This window comes from Panthera onca, chromosome B1 (assembly GCF_046562875.1).
Source record: "Panthera onca isolate mPanOnc1 chromosome B1, mPanOnc1 haplotype 2, whole genome shotgun sequence".
NCBI classification, from domain to species: domain Eukaryota; kingdom Metazoa; phylum Chordata; class Mammalia; order Carnivora; family Felidae; genus Panthera; species Panthera onca.
This window is the reverse complement of record NC_138342.1, coordinates 30,199,302-30,222,572: the sequence shown is the minus strand read 5'-3', so window position 1 is coordinate 30,222,572 and position 23,271 is coordinate 30,199,302. Positions and strand designations below refer to the sequence as shown.

At 36.0% G+C, this 23,271-nt stretch overlaps 1 protein-coding gene across 2 annotated transcripts in view; it reads right to left on the bottom strand.

The window, feature by feature from the left end:
• DTHD1 (death domain containing 1) overlaps positions 1 to 21,705 on the bottom strand; it is a 73,440-nt gene extending 51,735 nt beyond the window's left edge. Inside the window, exons 1-5 of one of the 2 annotated variants that reach the window (XM_081795503.1) lie at positions 21,318 to 21,705; positions 17,996 to 18,611; positions 13,843 to 14,170; positions 10,869 to 11,048; positions 8,128 to 8,372 (exon numbers count right to left, since the gene is read on the bottom strand). In XM_081795503.1, coding sequence (XP_081651629.1) covers positions 8,128 to 8,372; positions 10,869 to 11,048; positions 13,843 to 14,170; positions 17,996 to 18,611; positions 21,318 to 21,588 — 1,640 coding nt within the window. In that variant the 5' untranslated portion in view covers positions 21,589 to 21,705. Of the gene's footprint in view, positions 1 to 8,127; positions 8,373 to 10,868; positions 11,049 to 13,842; positions 14,171 to 17,995; positions 18,669 to 21,317 lie in introns of those variants that run through there. The other variant, XM_081795502.1, reaches the window with a different exon arrangement.
• Between the last annotated feature and the right edge of the window lie 1,566 nt (positions 21,706 to 23,271).

The window sequence follows — 23,271 nt, the reverse complement described above, 5'->3', positions numbered from 1 at the left end:
AATGATATAAAGATCAAATTTAGATTTCATGACATATAACATTGTGTAAGTTTAAGGTGTAAAATGTAATGGTTTAATACATGGATATGTTACAAAATGATTATTACCGTATAGTTAACGCATCCATAATCTCACATTTAGACTTTAATATGATAATAGATTATACCTCCTCTTGAAATTAAATGATTTGCTAGCATCCTTATCTATCCCAGCTGTTCTTGACAACTCTGCAAATAAACTCTTCCTTTTATATATGCTATTAGCAAACTTTTACATCTCCTATTGTCTAGCAATGGCTAGCATTTGATCACAGTCCACAGAAAATTCTGATGTACTAAGAGTTCCATAAAATATAATCTTCATTAAATAAATTTGTTTATTCAAGAATTACCGATTTTGCTTTTTTCTTGAGATGAAACTTTTTCCGTACCCAAAATTCCAGGCATTGGGGCAATTATAATTGGCCCATTTTGGGTCAAGTGCTCAATTATATTTAACAAGGACATTAAAAAACATGGAAACTCCCATTAGATCCACATGGATGGAAAGAACACTTTCCAGAATTTGTGGGTACAATTTCCAAAAATTAAAGTGGCTGGGTAGACAAAGCAACAGATGTCCACTCCAAGCTGCCTTTCTCAGGTCTAACAGTGCCCTGGTATGTTGTTCTGAGATAAATGCCTTAATGCCACACCACTGAAAGACACTCAGAAGATTTTTTCCAAGATAAAAAAGATCTATCTGTCTAGGGGCACCCAGGTGGCTCAGTCAGTTAAGCGTTGGACTCTTGATTTCAGCTCAGGTCATGATCTCAAGGTTCGTGAGTTTAAGCCCTGTGTGGGGCTCTGCACTGTCAGCTTAGGATTCTCTCTCTTTCTTCTCTCTCTCTGCCCCTCCCCTGCTTGTGCTCTCTCTCTCTTTCAAAATAAATAAATAAACTTTAAAGAAAAGAAGTTATATCCCAAGGTTCTACAAGTAGAAATAGGCATTACTGGAAACTTTTCAAGGATAGTTTCTTTCTTTCTTTCTCTCTTTCTTTCTCTTTCTTTCTTTCTTTCTTTCTTTTTCTTTCTTTCTTTCTCTCTTTCTTTCTCTTTCTTTCTTTCTTTCTTTCTTTCTTTCTCTTCTTTCTTTCTTTCTTCTTTCTTTCTATAGCAGTTTTAGGTTCACAGCAAAATTGAGAGGAAGATGCACAGGTTTCCCATTTACCTCCTGTTTCCACATATGCATAGCCTCCTCCATTATCAATATCCCCCATCAAAGTGGTACCTTTGTTACAATTGGTGGACCTACATTGATACATCATGATCACCCAAAGACCATAGTTTATATTAGAGTTAACTCTGTGTTGTACATTATGTAGGTTTGAACAAATGTAGAATGACATGTAGCCATCATAATAGTATCATACAAAGTATTTTCACCACTATAAAAACCCTCTATATTCTGCCTATTTGTCCCTCCTTCACTCCAATGTCTGGCAACCACTGACGTTTTTACTGTCTTCATAGTTTTGCCTTTTCCAGAATGTTATACAGTATATATCACACAGTAGGTAGCCTTTTCAGATTGTTTTCTTTCACTCAGCAATATGCATTTAAGATCCCTCCATGTATTTTTGGTTTGATAGCTCATTTCTTTTTGGCACTGAGTAATTTTCTATTGTACGGATGTTATTTATCCATTCTTGACATCTTGATTGCTTCCAAGTTTTGACAGTTGAGAATAAATCTTATATGACATCCATATGCAGGTGTTTGTGTGGATGTGTTTTCAACTCCTTTCAATAAATATCAAGAAGTGCTATTGCTGGATAGTATGATAAGAGTATGTTTAGTTTTGTAAGAAACCACAAGTTTCCCAAAATAGCTGTACCATTTTGCATTCCCACAAACAATGAATAAGAATTCCTGCTTCTTCACATCCTCACCAGCATTTAAGGTTGTAAGTGTTCTGGATTTTGGCCATCCTAATAGATGTGTATCTGTATGATTTTTGTTTTAATTTGCATCTCAGTGATGACATATGCTGTGGAGCATCTTTTCAGATTCTTATTTGCCAATCATACATCTTCTTTGCTAAGGTGTCTGTTAAGGTCTTTGGCCCATTTTTTAATCAAGTTTTTTGTTTCTTATTGTTAAGTTTTAAGAGTTCTTTGTGTATTTTGGATAACATTTCTTTATCAGATGTACCTTTTGTAAATATTTTCTCCTACTCTGGGGCTCATCTTCTTATTCTCTTAATATTCTCTTTCCCAGAGCAGAAGCTTTTAATTTTATGAAGTCCAGCATATCAATTATTTCTAACGTGGATTGTGCCTTTAGTGTTGTATCTAAAAGTCATTGCCATACACGAGGTCATCTAGATTTTCACCTATTAGGTGCAATTAGGTGAAAACACCTTCTAGGAGTTTTGTAGCTTTTCATTTTACATTTATGCCTATAATCCAATTTGGGTTAATTTGTGAAAGGCGTAAGTGTTGTCTACATTTTTTTTTTTTTTTAATGTGGACCTCTACTTGTTCCAGCACTATTTGTTGAAAAGACTGTCTTTATTGCATTGCATTGCCCTTTCTTCTTTGTCAAAAATCAGTTGACTATATTTATGTAGATCTATTTCTGGGCTCTCTATTCTGTTCCACTGGTCTATTTGCCTATTCTTTCACCAATACTACACTGTTGATACTGTGGTTTTGTAGTAAGTCTTGAAGTCACATAGTGTCAGTCTTCCAATTCTGTTCTTCTGTGATGGTTTCTTTTTGATTTCTTAAGTTATGTGGTAGTTTTACCAACGTGTTCATTTTATTATCATGCCATATGATGCGTATATTTTACAGATATTGTCATATAAGACTCACATATTACATTTGAACATAATAATCTTAAAACCAATGGCAATATGTAGAAATAGTATTTTTCATGAGCAAAAATATTTACCCATCTGACTCTCTAAAGTATTTCTTATATAATATGGAATAAGTTTTTATTTAACAAATTAATTTCGCCTTTCACCACTGTTAAGAAATCTTTTCTGGTTCATAATTAAATGACTCTCATCTTTTCCCCAGAAACCATTCAGACATAGAGGAATGTAATGTAATAAAGACCGCTAATTCTTCATATTTAGACCATGTTTTGGCCTCACCTAGTTTTTACCATTTTTTTTTATTTTATGAAGCATGGAGTGCTTCACTGTGTTCCTATTTCCATAGAAAATGTTCAACTGTTTTCACCCTTTGATGTAAGAATGTTAGTATATGTGCTGCCAAAGCAAGCACATGAAAGAATGTTAAACAAATAGTTGACACAGGTTCTCATTTTATTGTTTAATATGCTCCACTGGAGAGAGAAATGTATCTACCATATCTAGCACTAATAGCAACAGCATAGTATAAAACACTAATTCAGTGTTGTTAAAAAGCATAGGATTACTAATACTATTTACATTTCCATAAATTTATTCATTAATTTATTTAACTCACACAACTTTTTTTAACACCTACAATGTTATGCTTATGCTGAGTGATGATTAATGGAAAGGAGAATGATACTATAGTATGACATAGGATGTGCGCAAAGAACGTGGCTGACGCAAAGAGAGGAAAAATCAATCCCTCCTAGACATCTTAGAATGTCTTGACAGATACGGACACAGTTAAGCTACTACTTACAGAATAAACCAGAGTTCTTCACCTAAACATGACAGAAAAAGAATTTTCTAGCAGAAAGACCATACACTGGAGCAAAGAGATGGAGGGAAAAAAAAAGAAATTAGTACTTTGGCCAACTGAATTGATGACAAATGGCCATCTTCCCACTACACAGGAATGCTGGACAAAATCTCTGTCTCTCTCTCTGTCTCTGTCTCTGTCTCTCTCTCTCTCTCTCACATACACACACACACACACACACACACACACAGGAAAGTAGAGGAACTCAAAAGCTGGAAAAAAAAATCCCTTAGATCTGGAAACAAACAAACAAACACACTTCAAAAAGTTGGAATTCTCTTCTCTCCCCACAGAACATGACCAACTGGTTCTATGGAAGCTCCCACCCTCATCAGTCTCCTCCACACGCACACCCTGCCCCACTAACTGTGCATACACACCAGGTGTGTGGGGGCTGGAGCTTAATATATTACCGGGTACATCAGATACAGCCTCTAACTATTAGCTGGAACTAACTCAGTCATAAAACTGGAATCCCAAAAGGGCAGCACTGGCCGTAAAATGAGAAACAATAAAAACAACCAAAATCTCTTTGAATATTGGCTCAAGAAAGCAACAAACACACAAAGCTGCTCTGGCAGGAGGGAGGGGGAAAAGAAAAGTTGATCTAAAAATCATAATCAATACTTGGAAATGAATTTCTAAGGATGGAATTAGCATATAGACAAGGTACTAGATTACACCAGGCTAATAGATAATTTTAAACATCATGCTAATAGGTAGGTGATAGAATAATCTCAATAAAACTATGAAATGAGTATGTTTACAACGATTAAGGGGGTAACGAAAGAAATAGAAAGCATAGTGAAAAAACAGAGCATCTTAGAACAAAAGATTTTTAAAATATATCGATATCTTTTTTTTTCTTTTTTTAGAAATGAGAGTTACAATGATTGAAATGAACAGTTGAAACTACTGATTTAAAAAAAAAAAACAGTAAAAATGTAAGGGTGCCTGGTTGGCTCAGTCAGTTGAGTGTCTGACTCTTGAGTTTGGCTCAGGTCATGATCCCAGGATCTCTCTTTCTCTCTTAAGATTCTCTCTCTCTCTCTATCTCTCTCTCTCTCCCATTGCCCCTCTCTCCCCCCCTTTCTCTCTCTACTCCTCTCTCCCACTTGCTCTCTCTCTCTCTGAAAAAAATAAAAAAGAAAACCTAATTTACTTTAATAAATAAATAAATAAATAATAGCAAAATATAAAAAAGGTAAAATATATGAGGAAATCATCTCAAATACAGCATAGAAGCTTTTAAAGAATATTAAAGGTTTGTGTAAGATGAACAACAGTATAAATTATGTTTACTCCATTTATATTTGTTTAATATAACTGATGATTTTATTTATATCATCTTTTCTCTTTAATATCACCATGCTGTTTTCTTGTTTTCCTTCTGTTATCCTTTTGCCATATAAACTTTTCCTTTTCACTTTTTGCTTTGTACTTTTGTGAGTGAGATTGAGGCAAGACTGATTTTATTCCTTTTTACTTAATCTGCTTCTGCTAAACAGATTGTTAAAGAATTATGTTTTATTTAAACGTGCATTTCAAATCTTCCATGTTATGCCTAAGTATGGGGTTTTGTTTTTTTTTTTTTCATAAATTGTGTCTAGTAATCAATCAGCACTTTCTAAGTCAAGGCTTTAATCAACGTCAGAAAATCAAATTCAACTATGCCTTTGATTATTGCTTCTTTTATGGTTGTTTTGGCTGCCTCTTTGATGATACCTGTAATTATTAGGTGACATCACTTCAAATGACTCCTTATCAAACACTGGTCCCTTTTCATCTCTGCTTGTTATCTTTGTATCTTATCCTGTTGTCCTCTTGTCTTTTTCTAGTCTATCCTGATGGCTTTCTGTTTCTCAGAAATTTTGCTTACTGGATCATACTACACTTACAAAACGGATTTCTAAAATACTCTGCAGGTAACTGTGATTCTCATTATTCAAGTTACTGTGAAATGTCAGAATGATGCTGTCTTTCTTTATTTCCATAGAATGTTCTTTGGTGTTTTTATTCTGCTTTTCAAATCTTTTTGATTAATATTACAATTTTTTCCTTAGGAAATCATGTAGGATTTTGTATTTTTTCCCTTAATCTTGAATGAATATTTGTCCACTCGCTTTGGTAGCCACTTGAATCTCTTTCTCAGATCTGGAAAGCAGATCCATGTGTATAATTTATAAATCAATTTTCAGTGTCTAATCGTTTTTCCTGAGTATAATTTATCTGGAGTACCCCTGTGTAATCTTCTACCTGAAAAAAAAACTGGATTTCAAATGTTTCGAATCAATTAAGTGTATGAAAATGTGCCACCCTCAGCATGATTTCTACTGGGGCTCCTCTCGCCTCTGCTCTTATCTCTATACCTGTGGGAATTTCATTTTTGACAATGCAGTATGCTGCTTCCAATTTCTCTTTGCATTCTGCTCTGTCATTTCTGAGGCATGTGCAAATATAGCAAAAGAGGGGCAAAGGAACACTGATCTAATCAGATCCAAAAATGGTATCTGTGTGTTACAGGGATAAATTTCTATTTCTCAGACTAGGGGATTAGACCATCAGGGACAAGCTAATTATTTTTCTATCATATTTATTGCAAATGGAGCTGCTTTGTTTTATGATGGAAAATACAGATCAGTCACAAATTATTTTTATTAATCCTTTGCCATCCACCCTCTATATATAGTAGAAATACTAGGTTCCAGCAACAGGTTACTGGTAAGAATCCATTCTTAGGATTAAGTTCTTATCTTTAAAACTATATATGGGAGCACCTGGGTGGCTCAGTCGGTTAAGCATCCAACTTCAGCTCACTTCATAACCTCATGGTAAGTGAGTTCGAGCTTCACATTGGACTCTGTGCCGACAGCTTAGAGTCTGGAGCCTGCTTTGGATTCTGTGTCTCCCTCTCTCTCTGCCCCCTCCCCCACTCATGCTCTGTCTCTCTCTGTCTCTCAAAAATGAATAAATGTTTAAAAAATTAATAAAAACAAATAAAAAATATATATGTATCTCAGGGGATATTTAAAATAGCATGTCTTTAATCTATGAGACTGGTACATTTTAAATTTGAAGCTTCAGGATATTTCTGGTTTTAAATCTTACTTTACATTGGTACACAGGAACATGGATTAACTAAACTGCCATTTGGAAGATTATATATCTATATCTACATAGATATAAATGAATGGATGGATGGATGGATGGTTGGATAGATAGATAGACAGGCAGACAGACAGATAGACAGATAAATAGATCTCCATCCCAAGTAGCAAAAGTATATATAACTGGATCATGTCTATATTTTTATGTTCTCTCACTTAAATCTAACACAAGGGAAAGTTTCATTTCCTCTCCCAGCCTCAACCTAATATTCTACTATTGCCCTAAATCGCAAACATTGTGGGAAAGGACAAATAATCCACATCTCAATTTCCAGCCTTGCAGTTTCAAACTTAATAAAGGATGGCTACATAGAGTCATAAATAAATCTAGAGATATGCAAGGGTGTCCAAGATTGTGTCACTTGGTAGGTATAGTGACTTATACACGTTATTAATATCACTGAGTCTCAGTCTTCTCACTAATAAAATGGAGATAAAGTGGGGTGGGGGAAACTGGATAAGACCATATACACAGGAAACCTGGTACACAGTAGATTCTCAATTAATAGTAGATAGTATTTCAATTAAGTCTCTGAAGTTGTTTCTCCCTTTCGTTTTTCAAAGAAAAAAAGTATTTCCTTCAGAAGTGAAGAACAGATACATTCCCTTCTACATTTTTCATTTAGAAAAGAAAAAATAAGCATTAAATGAAAGAACAGGAATTAAGATCGGGATTATTCTGTGTAACCTATTTGTTGTTAGCATTTCATCTCCAATGTCATTTCTGAAATAGGCTAGCATTTCATTGCCAATGTCATTTCTGACAAGTAACTCAATATGTATATTTGTCTCATTGGTGGGGATTTTGCATAATCATAAAAATTAAGGGATTATCCACCTGTATTCCACCGATATGGCGAATACAAACTCAAATTTAATTTTGTTTTAGAAAAGTTCAGGTTAATCTTTTTCCTATATTAAGAGCACACTCTTAAATATAGAAGTTAAAATCACTGTGCCACTTCTTTATAATTAACCATGTCATAATTTCTTTGAAAGCAAAGATTAATTTTACCTCTTCTGCGTCTACCCTACCACATAGCATACATTGGGGCCTTTTGTGGGTCTAAAATCATTACCTTTCATGGGTCTACAATATTTTATATCTATAGTAAAATGTTGCATGATATTTTAATAATGATTTTTAAATATATGACATCAAATTACATTTTTAAATTATTTACATTTCTTTGTTTATCATCAACTCAGAGATACAAGGATTTAGCTCACCGGTTGAGGTACAGTGGTATGATCCTTTTTGTAGTGGCACTAGCCATTCTTTTATGATCTATCTCAGATGCAAGATTTTTTTTATCAGGGTGTGGAGAACAAGGTAGGAATACAGTGACTGGCTTCTGGAAAGGATGTACCAAAGGGTGCTTCATGTGGATCAGCGGGCTTGTTGATATCACCGGGTAGGAAGTATCTTGCTGTGTTTTTAAATATGCCACCAAAGATGGGTCAACTGGTTGGACCTAAATAACAAGAAAAATGCATATATTCCTATATTTTGATAGCAAAAGATGCAAAGTATCAGCACATTTCTAAGCCAATTTTCTGAAAATTTGACAGAATCTAGTTTTATGTATTTCTCTATGTGTTGTTGACTGGAAGCAACACTGAATTAATTTATTAAAAAACACAGCATTTGGCCCCCCTTTTACAAAGTCTTTCTGAATTTAGATTCCTTGTCCAATGTTATAAATAACTGAGAAACACTCATTGTAGGCAACAAAATGACCTAGAAAACAAAATAGACATTTTATGTAATTTCTAATTAGAACTGCTGTTAGATCAACAAGAAACTAGAAACTAGAAAAACAAGACTATATTTGTTTCCTCTCACACAAGAGTGGCTAATAAAAATAGCATAATTCTAAAATTTCAAAGTTTATGAAAAATACTTATGAATACATAGTTCATAATATGGGTTTTTCCCCTATTTTTTCTTCTCCGTTAACCACTTACAATAACTGAGAGAAACAGGAGAACATGAGGGGAGAGTCTAGACTGGAATAACAGAAAATATTGAGAAAGTGTATCTTCTAAAATGTGCACTGATGCTCTATCATATCTTGTGTATACTTTGCAAATGGTGTTTGTATATATTAAATCCTCATTCCCGAAAAGGGATGTTTTATAATTAAATATAACCAAATATTCATAATCATAAATATTTAAATTGGTTAGCCTCTTTTTTTGCCATCCTCTCAGATGCAAATTTTGAATCATATGAATGTCCCAAATTCTGGCATCAATTCTATCATAGATACTCAACATATGTTTTTGTTAATAATTATCAAGACACACACACACACACACACAGCTAAGAAAGCTTTCAAATAAAGCAGGGATGTACTTTGGAATGAGATTCATTATGCTCTAAATCCCCACTTTATCACTGATAACACAGTATGTTAGGTCATTAAAAATATAAGAGGAGCATCTGGGTGGGTGGCTCAGTCGGTTAAGCGTCCAGCTCTTCCTTTTGGCTCAGGTCATGATCTCACAGTTCGTGAGTTGAAGCCCTACATTGGGTTCTGTGCTGAACATGAAACCTTCATGAGATTCCGTATTTCCCTCTCTCTCTGCCCTATCCCTTTCATGCTCTTTCTCTCTCAATAAACAAACAAACAAACATTAAAAAAAAACAAAAAACAAAAAAACCTGGACCACTTTCTTACACCATACACAAAATAAACTCAAAATGGATGAAAGAGCTAAATGTAACACAGGAAGCCATCAAAATCCTACAGGAGAAAACAGGCAACACCTCAGCCACAGCAACCTCTTAGTAGACATGTCTCCAGAGGCAAGGGAAACTAGAAGCAAAAATAAACTATTGGGACCTCATCAAAATAAAAAGCTTCTGCACAGCAAAGGAAACAATCTACAAAACTAAAAGGCAACTGACAGAATGGGAGAAGATATTTGCAAATGACATATCAGATAAAGGGTTACTATCCAAAATCTATAGAGAACTTATCAAACTCAACACCCCAAAAAAATAAATAATCCAGTGAAGAAATGGGCAAAAACATGAACAGACAATTTTTGAAAGAAGACATCCAGATGACTAATAAACACATGAAAAGATGCTCAACATCACTCAATATCAGGGAAATACAAACCAAAACCACAATGCGATGCCACCTCACACCTATCAGAATGGCTAAAATTAACAACTCAGGCAACAACAGATGTTGACTAGGATGTGGAGAAAGGGGAAAACTTTTGCACTGATGGTGGAAATGCAAACTGGTGCAGCCACTCTGGAAAATAGTATAGAGATTCCTCAAAAAATTAAAAATAGAACTACCCTATGACCCAGCACTTAAACTAGTAGGTATTTATCCAAAGGATACAAAAATGCTGATTTGAAGGGGCACATTCATATATATATACATATGTATATGTGTATATATGTATATATATGTGAATATTACTTGGCAAACAAAAAGAATGAAATATTGCCATTTGCAGCAGCATGAATGGAACTAGAGTGTATTATGCTAAGCAACATAAATCAGTCAGAGAAAGATAAATATCATATGATTTCACCATGTGGAATTTAATAAACAAAACAGATGAGCATAGGGGAAGGGAAGAAAAAATAAGATAAAAAGAGAGGGAGGAAAACCATAAGAGACTCTTAAATATAGAGAACAAATTGAAGGTTGCTGGAGGGGTATTGAGTAGGACAATGGGATAAATGGGTAATGGGCATTAAGGAGGGCATTTGTTAGGATGAGCCCTGGGTGTTATATTTAAGTAATGAATCACTAAATTCTATTATTGAAATAAATTAATAAATAAAATTTAAATAAAAGACAAAAAGGATAAAAAAGAAAAGTATAAGAAGAATTCATTTACTGTTATATTAAATAGTGGTATCTTCTTTATCCTTTTGGGACTATGTTTGATGACCCACAAAATCTATGAGAAGAAACTTACCAGTTTTTAGCATTTACCTTTAATTGTACCAGTACTGATGAGCCAAAAACTCCTGGAGGGTAATTTAAGGACACTCGGGAATCCATGCTTGGCTTAAGAGTATGGCCTTTCTTTGTTACTGTGAAGGACTCTTTCTTTAAACAAGACACAACAGAAAAGATACCCAACTTGTACACTTTGACTTCAGCACAAGTCCCCTGTATGGATTGAGGACATGAAAGGACATTAATGCAGCACTGTTCAGGGAGTATCTGCTGTACATACTCTGCTGCGAAAAAAAAAAAAAAAAAAAAAAGAAAAAAAAAAGAAAAAAGAAAAAAAGTCTATCTGCTGTCCCTGTAATCTCTCACAATTGAGAAAGATTTCATTAACACCAAAGGGTTGGTCATTTCATGAGATGAGGTGGAAGTCGATATTAGTTTCTCAAATTTGGACTACGTGATAGAAAAGAGAGAAATAAATATATTTTTAAATTTAAATTAAATCCCCCCCAAGATGTATAGTGAATGAACAATCACATTTAGTGTTTTCATAAATATTAACTATTTGTGGAATCCTATGTTCCTTTACCAGAATAAACTTTAAATATTGGCCTTTAGGGGCACCTGGTTGGCTCATTTGGTTAAGCATCCAACTCTTGATTTCAGCTCACGTTATTTCATGGTTCGTGGGTTTGAGCCCCCCACTGGGCTCTGTGCTGGCAGCCCAGAGCCTGCTTGGTATTCTCTCTCTCTCTCTCTCTCTCTCTCTCTCAAAATAAAGAAATAGACTTAAAAAAATTAATAGATATTGGCCTTTATCCAGAAAATTCAACACTGTTTTAGGAAATTCCAAATTTCATTATTTGGGTAGTTTATGCAAACACTAAAGCACCTGTACCGTCAGCAAATTCTTCCTTCTGACAGCTCACAATCTCTTAGCAAAGCCATTTTTTCTATTCTTCCCCTTCATGCAGTGGGAACAAAAAAAAACAAAAAAAAAACTGGAAAGAGACATTTGTGTTTATTTTTTATATACTGACATTTACATTTTTAATGCATATATGCAGTCACATATTGAAGCTTTTTTTATCATACAAAAGGGAACTGAGCGCATGAAGGAAAGCAAAATGATCTATTCGTGTAACCACCAAAGCTTAAAATGAGGAGGAAGGCTCTATTGGTCTATTGGTAATTGGTCTATTCATGTGTCCCCCCATTCTGGCTCCACCCCAGCATGAGTGGATAATATGCAGACACACACACATAAGCAAACATTTCAGGGACACTCACAACGGAAAATAATCTGTCATTTAAAAACTGAGGAAGACATTTCACAATATCACGTCACGAAACCGTCATCGGGAAACTTAAGGGCAAGATGAATGGTCTTCATTGGCTGAAGGGAAAATGGTGAGAAGTAAGAAAGAAAAGTCTTCCCAGAGCTGGTGGTGGTGGCTGTGCGTTTCCTGCACATTTGGCAGATGCTGGGAACCAGAAGTGTTTTTAAGCATGGGAGTTGCCATGAACAGAAGTCTGATGATGGTTTGTTTATCTGACTCTAGAATTAGCATTCTTAAATGTTGGATGAACCACATAAAATTTTGGAAGGACTCCAGAGTTTAAAATTTTTGAGCTAAGAATGGGGATAACTACCCTTGGAAAATTATAAAAAGCATATGCTTTTGTATTTTTAGTAGAGGACGGACCTCTTATTTTGTTTTCCTTTTTGCTTTGATTATCCATTTACTAAACATCTTGCCTGCCCATTTTGTGAAAGTCACATGTACTATCAACAGTTTTTGCTTTTATAATGTCAGTCACGTAGACTGGTCAAGATGAAAAAGCCACAATCAAGGGCAATGCTGATCAGACTATTATACATGCAGTCTTCCTAGGCTAAATATAAAATGTATCAGGGACATGAATTGGAATAAATAATTAGAACAAGCTTAGCTTTCATATTCTACTGTATAACCTTGTTTGTAACTCAGAAAAGTCCCAAATCAGAAAAAGAAGAGATGTATTATAAAGAATTTCTTGTTTTGTGGAATTTTTAAACATTGATTCCTTGCCCTCGTCTTCAAATAATGATGACTTACTTAAAGCTAAGAAGAAAAATATTTTGTTTAATGGTAAATTCGGTGGCCCACAGAAAAATCTTTAACCTTAGTTCCTGTCAACTTTATGCTAATTTAACAATTGTTATATTCTGTCTTCAAAACAAGAATTTGTGACAGTAGAGAAGTTCAGAGTTATTACAATAAAGTCTAATTTATTAACTCCTAACACATGTTTATAGGCTACTTTTATCTTAAGTGCATTTACTCATTTGATCCCTATGACCCTATCAGGTAGACACTATTATTGTGTTCGTTTTCAGATAAAGAAATAGAGTCTTGGCAAGGTTACATAATTTACCCACGCTAACACAGCAAGAAAGTATAGGACCCCTTCTGCAAACCCAGCCAGTCTTCCTCCACAACCCACATCCTAACTACCACATATACTGTCTTCTGTGTATAAACAAAACACAATTTATAGACTTAATAACTATCGCCAGGCACACGTGCGCACACACACACACAATTGTTCATTTTTTTAAACATATTTTCCCAACTCATGAATGATAAAAATAAAACTAGTATTATCTGGGGATACCAATCTTCTTAAATTTAGACAGAGGTCCATCACATTAGAAATGTTACTCTAATGCTAGTCTAGGGCATGAAGCTGAGTAAGCCATGATTTTGGTATTGTTTTCCAGGTGAAAATACATTTGCTGGGTCCTAGACACAAGTTCTTCATTCCTAAGTTTGGTCAATAACTTCTGCTCTTTGATCTTTATAGATAGCAAAAAATAAATAAAAATTGTGAATTCACTGGTGTTAACCTAATCAGCCTTTCCACTTATTACACAATCTATCTATATCTATACACAGTCTGGTAGCCTGACTAATATTTAGTAGAGGAGTCAAACAGCAAATGTAGATATAGCCAATGGTTTACCAACCTTGTAACTTCTTCTCATTCCTTCCAGTGAATTTGGAGTTAGGTAACTTGATCCAAGGTTTACGTCAGACACTTTCACCATGATGTCTCTGTAATTTCCCCTGTAACGTGCAGTAAATGGAATTGCAATGCATATTGGAAATGGAATTTCCTTTTCTACATCTGAGCACTCAACAGTGATGACATTACTGACCAACTCTTCGTTATCACTCACTACTAAAGAACTCATGCTATTAATAATCCGGCATTCTAGATGCTGGAGAACATTTGATGGTGCTGTAATATAACAAGACACTTGGGGGCTGGTATCACTCAGTATATCAAAATACCTGCAGGGAAAAAAAAAGACACAATTTTTGCAATTATTTAGTTTGTGTACTGTATAGCTAAATACATAAGAGCACAAGCTCGAGAGCCGCGTTGTTTTGGTGTGGATCCCAATTCTTCCACTTAGTAACTCTGTAACCTTTGGTAAGATACTCCACCTCTCAGTTTATTCAACTGTAAGACAATTCAACTCAGTTTATTCTCACAGACTGTCTCATAAGAAGGCTGTGAGAATTAAATAAACTAGCATATGTTAAGTAACTAGAAAGCTATGCCTGACATAGTTGGTATTGTATATTATATATATTAGCTATTGTTACTATTGACATTACCACTATTATTTAGGTGGTTGATTTCTCAGTTTTGTTCACTTTACAAAATGAATCTGAAGACTGCTAATGCTTTTTGATAAACCAAGAACATATACCTGAATCATTTACTAAATTTAAGGGAAGGAGACAAATATATGTATTATATATATATATATATATATATATATATATATATATATAATACATATCTGCTATTGGAATTATCCAAACACATTACATCAAATGATGATGTTTATTATGTTTTTGCGAAACACTGAGAAAGGTACAAAAATACTGTGAATTTATGATTAATCAAGGTAATTAGAAGCAGAATATTTACAATCCTCAAAGAATCAATACAAACACTTATTCTGACCATTTGTTATACTCTTGCTTATTATAACTATCACTTTTGCCAAAGATTTTAGAGTCTTAAACATTTACATTCAGATTTGAGATCGGTCAGTCCCTTACTATTTGCTTGACCTTAAATATCAATAATTATTTTTTTAAATGTTTATTTATTTTGAGGGCCAGAGGGAGAGACAGAGAAAGAATCCCAAGTGGGTTCTGCATTGACAGCATAGAGATGGCTACAGTGCTTGAACCCAGAAACTGAGATGCGGGCTGAGCCAAAACCAAAAGTCTGATGCTTAACCGACTGAGCCACTCAGGTGCCCAAATACCAATAATAATTATTAAAATAGCTAATATGTCAGCTCTCTCTATGGACCAGATTTTAGGCTACACATTATTTCTTTTTTTTATTTCAAGGTTTTATTATTTTTCAATAATATTTACACTCAACATGGGGCTTGAACTCACAACCCCGAGATCAAGAGTTGCATGTTTTACCTGCTGAGCCAGCCAGGGGTCCCCACGTTGTTTCATTTAATCCTTACACTAGGGTGTCAGGCAGGTACTACTGTCATCACCTTTCACAGGTAAGGAAACTGAGGCTTAGAAAATTTCATGTGTTGAAAATCACACCAATGGCAAGCTACAGAACCAATACAAGAATCCATCTGTCTTTAGTACAAATGCCCACATGTTCTAACATAATATTCTCAAATCACTCCAAAGCACTGGCTTCTTTGTCCATTACAAACTGAAACTAATGCCTAATTCACAATGGTGTGAACATGGAATGAGATAAAATATTTAAACTTCTCATAATAAGGGGTTAGCATAAAATATGTGCTCGGTAAACGTTAGATCTCTACATTAAAATTACCAGCTGTAGTTTCTCCTCTTCTGGTTACTTCACATTTCTCATCAGTGAAATGACTGAAATGTTGGCAATGCGAAAATATATAAGACGATCAGTATAAAATGCAGCATTCATACCCAGCTCTAGAATAATAAGGTTTTAACCATTTTTCAATTATTAGTAGATTGGATTTAATAGTGCCCTTTAACATAGATATCAAAAACAAAACAAAACAAAACAAAACATGTTGAAATTGTAGGGAGGGTCATTTATATTGATACTTCCGAACCTGTAAATTTAGAAAGAAAATTACCCAGTACATTGGTCTGTTTTTATATTCTCTGATGACAGTAACAATGGTACTTCAGAAAATGAGAGACAATTTTGGAATTGTTTAATAGAGAATACAGTGACTCAGCCTTGTATAACTTCAAAAATGATTCTCTTCTGTGCCCTGGAAATGATCTGCATACACTCTTCTAAAAGACAGATGAAATGAGTGAAGAGACCTATAAATGCTTCCATTTCCTCTAGGCTTAATCAAATAGATCTAGTCCAGCAGCTAAAATAATCAGATTGGTTTATTTTAGTCTTGTTTCCCTTTGAGTCTATACATACTAGGACAACAGTAGAAGAGATAGATTTCTTACAGAAAACTATCCAGCAAGGAATCACAACAGATTCCCAGCAAGATTTTGTTCATGACATACATATTTTAAGTGATCTGATGGCGTTCTAGCCTGAGGGATTTAAAGGAGTCATCATCTTTATAAATATGCAAGCCAAGCACAATTGGTTTGGATGCTATGAAGAGGAAATCACTAACCAGGGAACACCTAGGGAGGTGTTAGAGGGAGTGGTTCAGCAGTGACTCATTAGTTGATGCTTTGAGTCATTTCTGAATATAAGAATATGAAGTGTTAATATTTTTCTCCAGTAAAGTGGGTAACTGCATATTAACTAACTTAATAGTTGTTTTGCAGGGGCAGTAGTTCTTTGAAACTATGGGGGTCTTTCATGCATTGAATGCACTCCTATGACATCTACAAAATTCATTAGATTCTCAGCCATGTAGGGACCTCACTGCTAACCTAACTCAACCTGTTCATTTTACTGATGAGATAGGTAAGGTCAAAGTAGCGAAATGAGTTGCTTGAGGTCGTTGACTCAGTTGTGGTGCTGTCCTGGAAACGGTATCGTACACCTGAAAACAACACCTGAAAACAACACCACACGTCATGGCAGAGAGGGGTTAAATGAAGTTTGGAAGCGTGTGGGAGGTAGAGAAAGTGAGGGTTGTTGAGAGTGAGATCGATTATATACTAACATGAAGGCCAGCGTGAGCGGCTACAAAGCGACGCGGTGCTAGGCCCTTTACGTGATTTTCCCATTTGACCTTACCAAATAATCCCAGCAAGTATATATAATTTCTACAAAGAAGAAAATAGGGCTAAGAGATGAAGCAAGCTGCCCAGGGTCACAGAACTATTATGTAATAAAACAGGATATAAAATGTTAAGTCTTTCTGATTCCCAAAGCAATGATTGTTTTCATTCTTCTCCATTGCCTTGCAAGGATGTGATATTTATTTGCTAGAAAACTATGGCTTGTGAATATTTTATTTTATTTGGACAAATAGGGATTATTATTCCCTTGTATAGGGGAGATAATTCCTGAAGTATATCAGTCAATTTCCACTTTTATTCTTTCACATGTCATGGGCTCTTTGGAAATCTGGTAAAAGTTTTGAACCATCTTCAAAGAGATAAAATAGGTATGAAAATACACATTTAGTTTTAAAAACTGCTTAAAGCTTACCCATGCCCCCTAGAGACTACAGATACAGGTTAAGAATTTATGATAATTCATAAATAAAATAAATGTGAGGATTTATTTGAGGATATAACTAAAACAAATCTGAGGCTAGAAAATGCATTTCCGGTATATGAACTCTCTGTAATCTCCTAGTTTCTTTTTATTATAATTGAAAGAGTAGTGATTTAGAATACCATTCAGGTTCTGGACAATTGTTCATTTAAACTGCTTCCATATATAGTCAATTCCTCTCCCTCTAAAGAAACATTGAGTGTTTGTTTCCTAAAACTATAAAAAAAATTAGTAATAGCTGCCATATAAATGTTGCTAAGAGTAATTTAAGCTGAATTATTGATTTGTAATATTTTTTGGAGATGATCTGAAAGGGAAATGTAAAATTCTAGTCATGTATAAATACTACGTATAATCACTATAGAAACACACGTATCAGTAGGCATTGTATAAGCACCACTCACATTACATTTACTTACTCCTTTTCCATTATGTTATTCTTTTGCTTTAGACTCTCTGAATCATTGGAAAGGAGACTATTCAGATATCTGCTGGAGATATCACATGTTATTGAGGATGTGGTAATCTCTTCTCTTTGGTTCTCTGAGGTCTCTTGTATTTCTCTTTCTGTTGCCTGGATTATGTCATGCGTCTCTTCCCTGTTGCCATTTACGTTCTCAACAGTCATGTGTTCTGTTTGTTTATCATCTTCATTTTCTACATTATCTGGGAACATTTTGTTCTCTGTTTCCTCTTGCTCTGTTATATCTTCATTCAATGATGTATTGTTTTCCTTTTCCACTAAGTCTGAATTCATATGTGCTTTATTTTTTTTTAACTGGACCTGGTTCGTATAATGACTTTGCTCTCCATTTGTGGAAGAAACAGTAGCTGTTTCTATGACATTCTGTTCCCTTCTTGCAGCAATGTCTGCTTCTTTGATATCGTGAATGGTGGACATTGTCTGCAGTGGGGTACATTCATCATGCATGCCGCATAAATTACACATCTCCTTTTCTTCTTTCTTTAGAAGTGTAGCAGTGCTCCCCAAATATTCATTTATTTTCATGAGGCAGTCTATGAAAGTAGTCATTTCTACACACACACACACACACACACAGATACATAAAAAGAATAAAATACAAAGCTGAAACAAATTATATTTCTCCACTGAGGTATGGCAAGATAACCTTACAAGCCTACCAAGACCCTTACCAGTCATTTAAGCCCATCTCCCTCCTGAAGGAGAAGTCATTTGTACAACTGTCATTCTTTTAACATGTCTAGGAATTGGGGACAAATTGTTTTTTACTGTAGTGGCAAAGAGTAAGTCTAATACCTTCTGTGCATGAAAATACTTTGAATATTTGCAGGCGGATACCATGATCTCCCCTACACAGCGACAAAACTATTCAACTGAACTCAACATTTCCCTCAATCATTCCTTGATGATCTAGTATGACTTTGAGACTTGTTCCTTCTCCTTTTAAGGTACTATATTGTTTATCAGTGATCCACTTCAAGTATTTCCCTGAAATTCAGCAAAACACTTCAGAGGAGACTTGAGTAGCAGGCATACCATAGCTACATTATTTTTACTGCTGTAGAAACTATACTTTTTTAGGTACTTTTCTGGCTGCTATAAGAATGAAATTAAGTTTATACTATTCTTCCTGCTGAGCTTGTGATCATTTACAGTTTTCTAGTCAGCCTTCCAAAGAATAGCTTTAATTGTACAGCTTCTGATTCTCTGATTAGAACCTGCATTAGCTACTCAAGGACTACTAAACCAAGTCAAACCTCTTCACGCTAGTGAAGATCCTCGTGATCTTATTTGAAATAATATTTTACTCCATCCCCATGTCCTACCATTCTCTTCTTTGTTCATCCCTCCTCTGAGGTCATAGCTCATAGCTCAGGTCATTTGATCACTTCTTGCAGGCTTAGCAGTTCTCCAATCTTTAGAATTCAATTCTGAACTAAGGAATGTGTAATTTAGGGCCCCATACATAGGTCAGTATCTTAAGAATCATCATTAAATCATCCTTTTACAAGTCTAGGTTTATCTTTGGGCTCCAATTCTCACAACTTGTGTTTTTGTCTTGTACCCAAGACCACCTTTATTTTGATCTCCTATTGTGGTAGCTGTGACCTTATCATTTTCCATGAATAAGCATTTGTCTTGATATGTTGCCTAAGACCATATTCGACTCGCTCCAGAGACTGGAGTCCTAGGTATGAGCTCCAGCTGCCATTCTCTGGATCATGCTGCCTCTGGGCAGATTTCCCCAATGCCTACCATCTGCCTTCTAGATAATTTCTTAACATTATCTGCCCTGGATGCCTGATTGATGAGACCTGCCCACTTACCTTGACACTATATTATTTAGAGTTCGATTTCATGATACCACCCATCTTCTTATCTAGAGTAACTGTTGTCTGAGATCATATTCATCAGATACAATATTCTTCCTGTCATACTTCTCAGCACCCATAATTGGGACTATTCCCAAGAACCTGCTCCCCTCTCAGTGTGTGTGTAAGGGAGTGTCCAATTCTATAGCCCAGCCCACCCCAGTCTTTTTACTGTTTTTATAATTAATGGATTCAAGCTCAAATAATTCTACAAATAGAACTTCATCATATTCCAATATAGAAAAACTGCTTGTTCTGTCTCAAAACAGGAATATTTTTCTGCTTAAAAATTTTTTTCTGGGGCGCCTGGGTGGCGCAGTTGGTTAAGCGTCCGACTTCAGCCAGGTCACGATCTCGCGGTCCGTGAGTTCGAGCCCCGCGTCAGGCTCTGGGCTGATGGCTCGGAGCCTGGAGCCTGTTTCCGATTCTGTGTCTCCCTCTCTCTCTGCCCCTCCCCCGTTCATGCTCTGTCTCTCTCTGTCCCAAAAATAAATAAAAAACGTTGAAAAAAAAAAAAAATTAAAAAAAAAAAAATTTTTTTTCTTACTGTTTATTTTTGAGAGAGAGAGAGAGAGAGAGAGAGAGCATGAGTGGGGGAGGGACAGAGAGAGAGGGAGACACAGAATCCAAAGCAGGCTCCACACTCTGAGCTGTCAGCACAGAGCCCGACATGGGGCTCAACCTTCAGACCATGAGATCATGACCTGAGCCGAAGTTGGTTGCTTAACCAACTGAGCTACCTGGGTACCCCAATTTTCCTACTCTTAATTGTGGATCCTGCTAATAATACCCTTGCCTGGAATGCTTTTTCAAGATTCCTAATTTCCAGCTGCATGAATCCAATTCATTCCTTAAGATTCAGCTTATTTATTTTTTAAAAAAGATTTTTTTTAATGTTTATTTATTTCTGAGACAGAGAGAAACAGAGCATGAGTGGGGGAGGGACAGAGAGAGAAGGGGACACAGAATCTGAAGCAGGCTTCAGGCTCTGAGTTGTCATCACAGACCCTCACGCGGGGCTAGAACTCACAAACTGTGATATCATGACCTGAGCCGAAGTCAGTCGCTCAACCGACTGAGCCACCCAGGAACCCCACTTAAGCTTCAGCTTAAAATACAACATTTGATCTAGCAAAATTCCCAAATTCCCATTCTAAAAATGGAATCATTCTTGCTTCTGAACTCTTAATGTACTTTCTTTCTATTTCTCGAATGGAACTAGTTTTGATATCTCTTGCAGTATTGTGCATTTGTCTTACCTTATTTCCCCGAATAGTCCCTTATGGACAAGACTCTATCTTAGCCTTCTTCGCATGCTCCTTAGTACCTCTTAAAGTGACTACTCAATCAACATTTCTTAGAGAAAGAATAAAAAGAAATACTTGCCTTGTTTCCAGATACACTGATTCTCCTTGTCAAGCCATACATACAGCTGCTGGCAGGTAGAGCGCAGAGTCCCTGCAGTGTGCTCCAAGAGTTGGTGAAGGGCCCCACTGAGCTCTTGCCCCAGAAAGACCACTGTGGCTATCCAAGTGGCCCCGCCAGCCCCTTCACAATGGCTATCTCCCAGGAGGGCCTGTTTTAGCATCAGATTTTGTCTCCAAATCTGCTTCAATATTTGGCCTAGTTTACCTGAGCCCATGTCTTCTGAATCCATTTAGGCTCCAAGAGTGGAACGCTTCTTTTCTGCCAGCAAAGCCTTGAAGGTTTAGCGAATTCAAACTTGGCAATGGAACTTCTCTTAAAATCTAGGAGATGATCCAAGTCAGCTAGCCAAGCACTTTCTCGCAACATAATAGTTTATTCAGCTTCTTGTTGACCAGTGAAAAGTTACTAGGTGACCAAAGGAGGGGCGTTCCCACACCCTGGTTGCCATTGTGTACAGAGTAGATTAATCACAGGGATAGAGCTAGCTCACACAATCCCACTCTCCATGGAAGTTTTACACATTCAATATGTATATGAGAAGACCTATGTGCCTTTCAAGTTTTGAGGCAAAAAAATATAGATTCTATGGTGGGATGAGAACTTTATTAATCAAAGGTAAACTGTTTAACAGTATTGTCAATAAGATTCCTATATGATAATTAAAAATATTTATGAATGAAAGAATATGATGTTTGAATTGTTGCAAAACAATCAGGAAGTGTTGGAGTGGTGTTGAGATGAGTTAAGATGGGCTGCTACTTAATTGTTGAAGCTGGATGTGGTTACAGGGAGGGTCTTTACAATTTTTCTCTAATTAGCATGTATTTATAATTCTTTTATAATAAAGAGCTTTAAAAACAGAATCCTCTGCTAGAGTACATCTATTACCATTGGTTAGGTAAGTCAAATTAGTACCTTTTTATACAGCAAGCCTGCAGTGGGATTGAGACAGGTGCCTGGCCACTTTCCTCTGTGATAATTTCTCTCTAATTAGATAAAATGCCCCTTCACTAAAATAAAGCAAACGTGAAGAGTGGCTCTCTCTGAACTAGCAAGGACTCTTCACCATGTATAATTAAAATTCACATACAACAGTTTCTCACCACTACTGATGTTTCAGGTAGCACATTATATATGAGGCCATTGCAATACAGGACTTGATACAAGAGAACCTGGGGGGGGTGCCAAGGAATCCCCCCTCCCCCCGCTTCCTCCTCTCCAATCCCCCTCCCCTGATTAGAGAGAACATAGCACCTGGAGAGGGCAGTACATTCCAGATTCATATTCTTTCAGAGATACTGGGATGAAGTGAAAGCTTTCCAAAGGGAGGACCAGACTGCTTCTCCCCAAGCCATCACATTTTCTCATTTGACACTGCGATTCTTAGAGCCACACTCATGATGCCTGGATGACAAGATAGGGAAAGAAAACCCAGTGAATAAAGAATAAAGAATGAACCACAGGTCTCATTACTGCCCACGCTGCCTGTGGTTTGAAGAGTCTTCAGGAAAAGAAAGGGAACGGCATGAAGCATGGTGGCAGGGTGGCCGCGAGAGGAGGGCCTCTGTGAACCTTGGTTCACTGAAAAGGTGATTTCTTTTTGAGATATTAGTTCATACATCATGGGCCACTTTGTCTTAATAGTTTTCACCATCTTCTCAATACTAAATGCTTTCTGCTTCAATTTTCTTTTCTTTACTTTTTTTCCCCTTAACTCCTGAAATATGTATGTAATCCCAGTAATAGTGTATATAATGGCTTTCAGTCAATGCCAATTCTGAAAACTTTCTATAACATTTTCTGTGGGCTGGGCTTAAGGGCTAGGCAAGAGGGCCTTTTTGGACTTGGGACCTAGCAGATTATGAAAATGCAACTCAGACTTTGTGAGAGATAGAGCAGACATGTACATAAA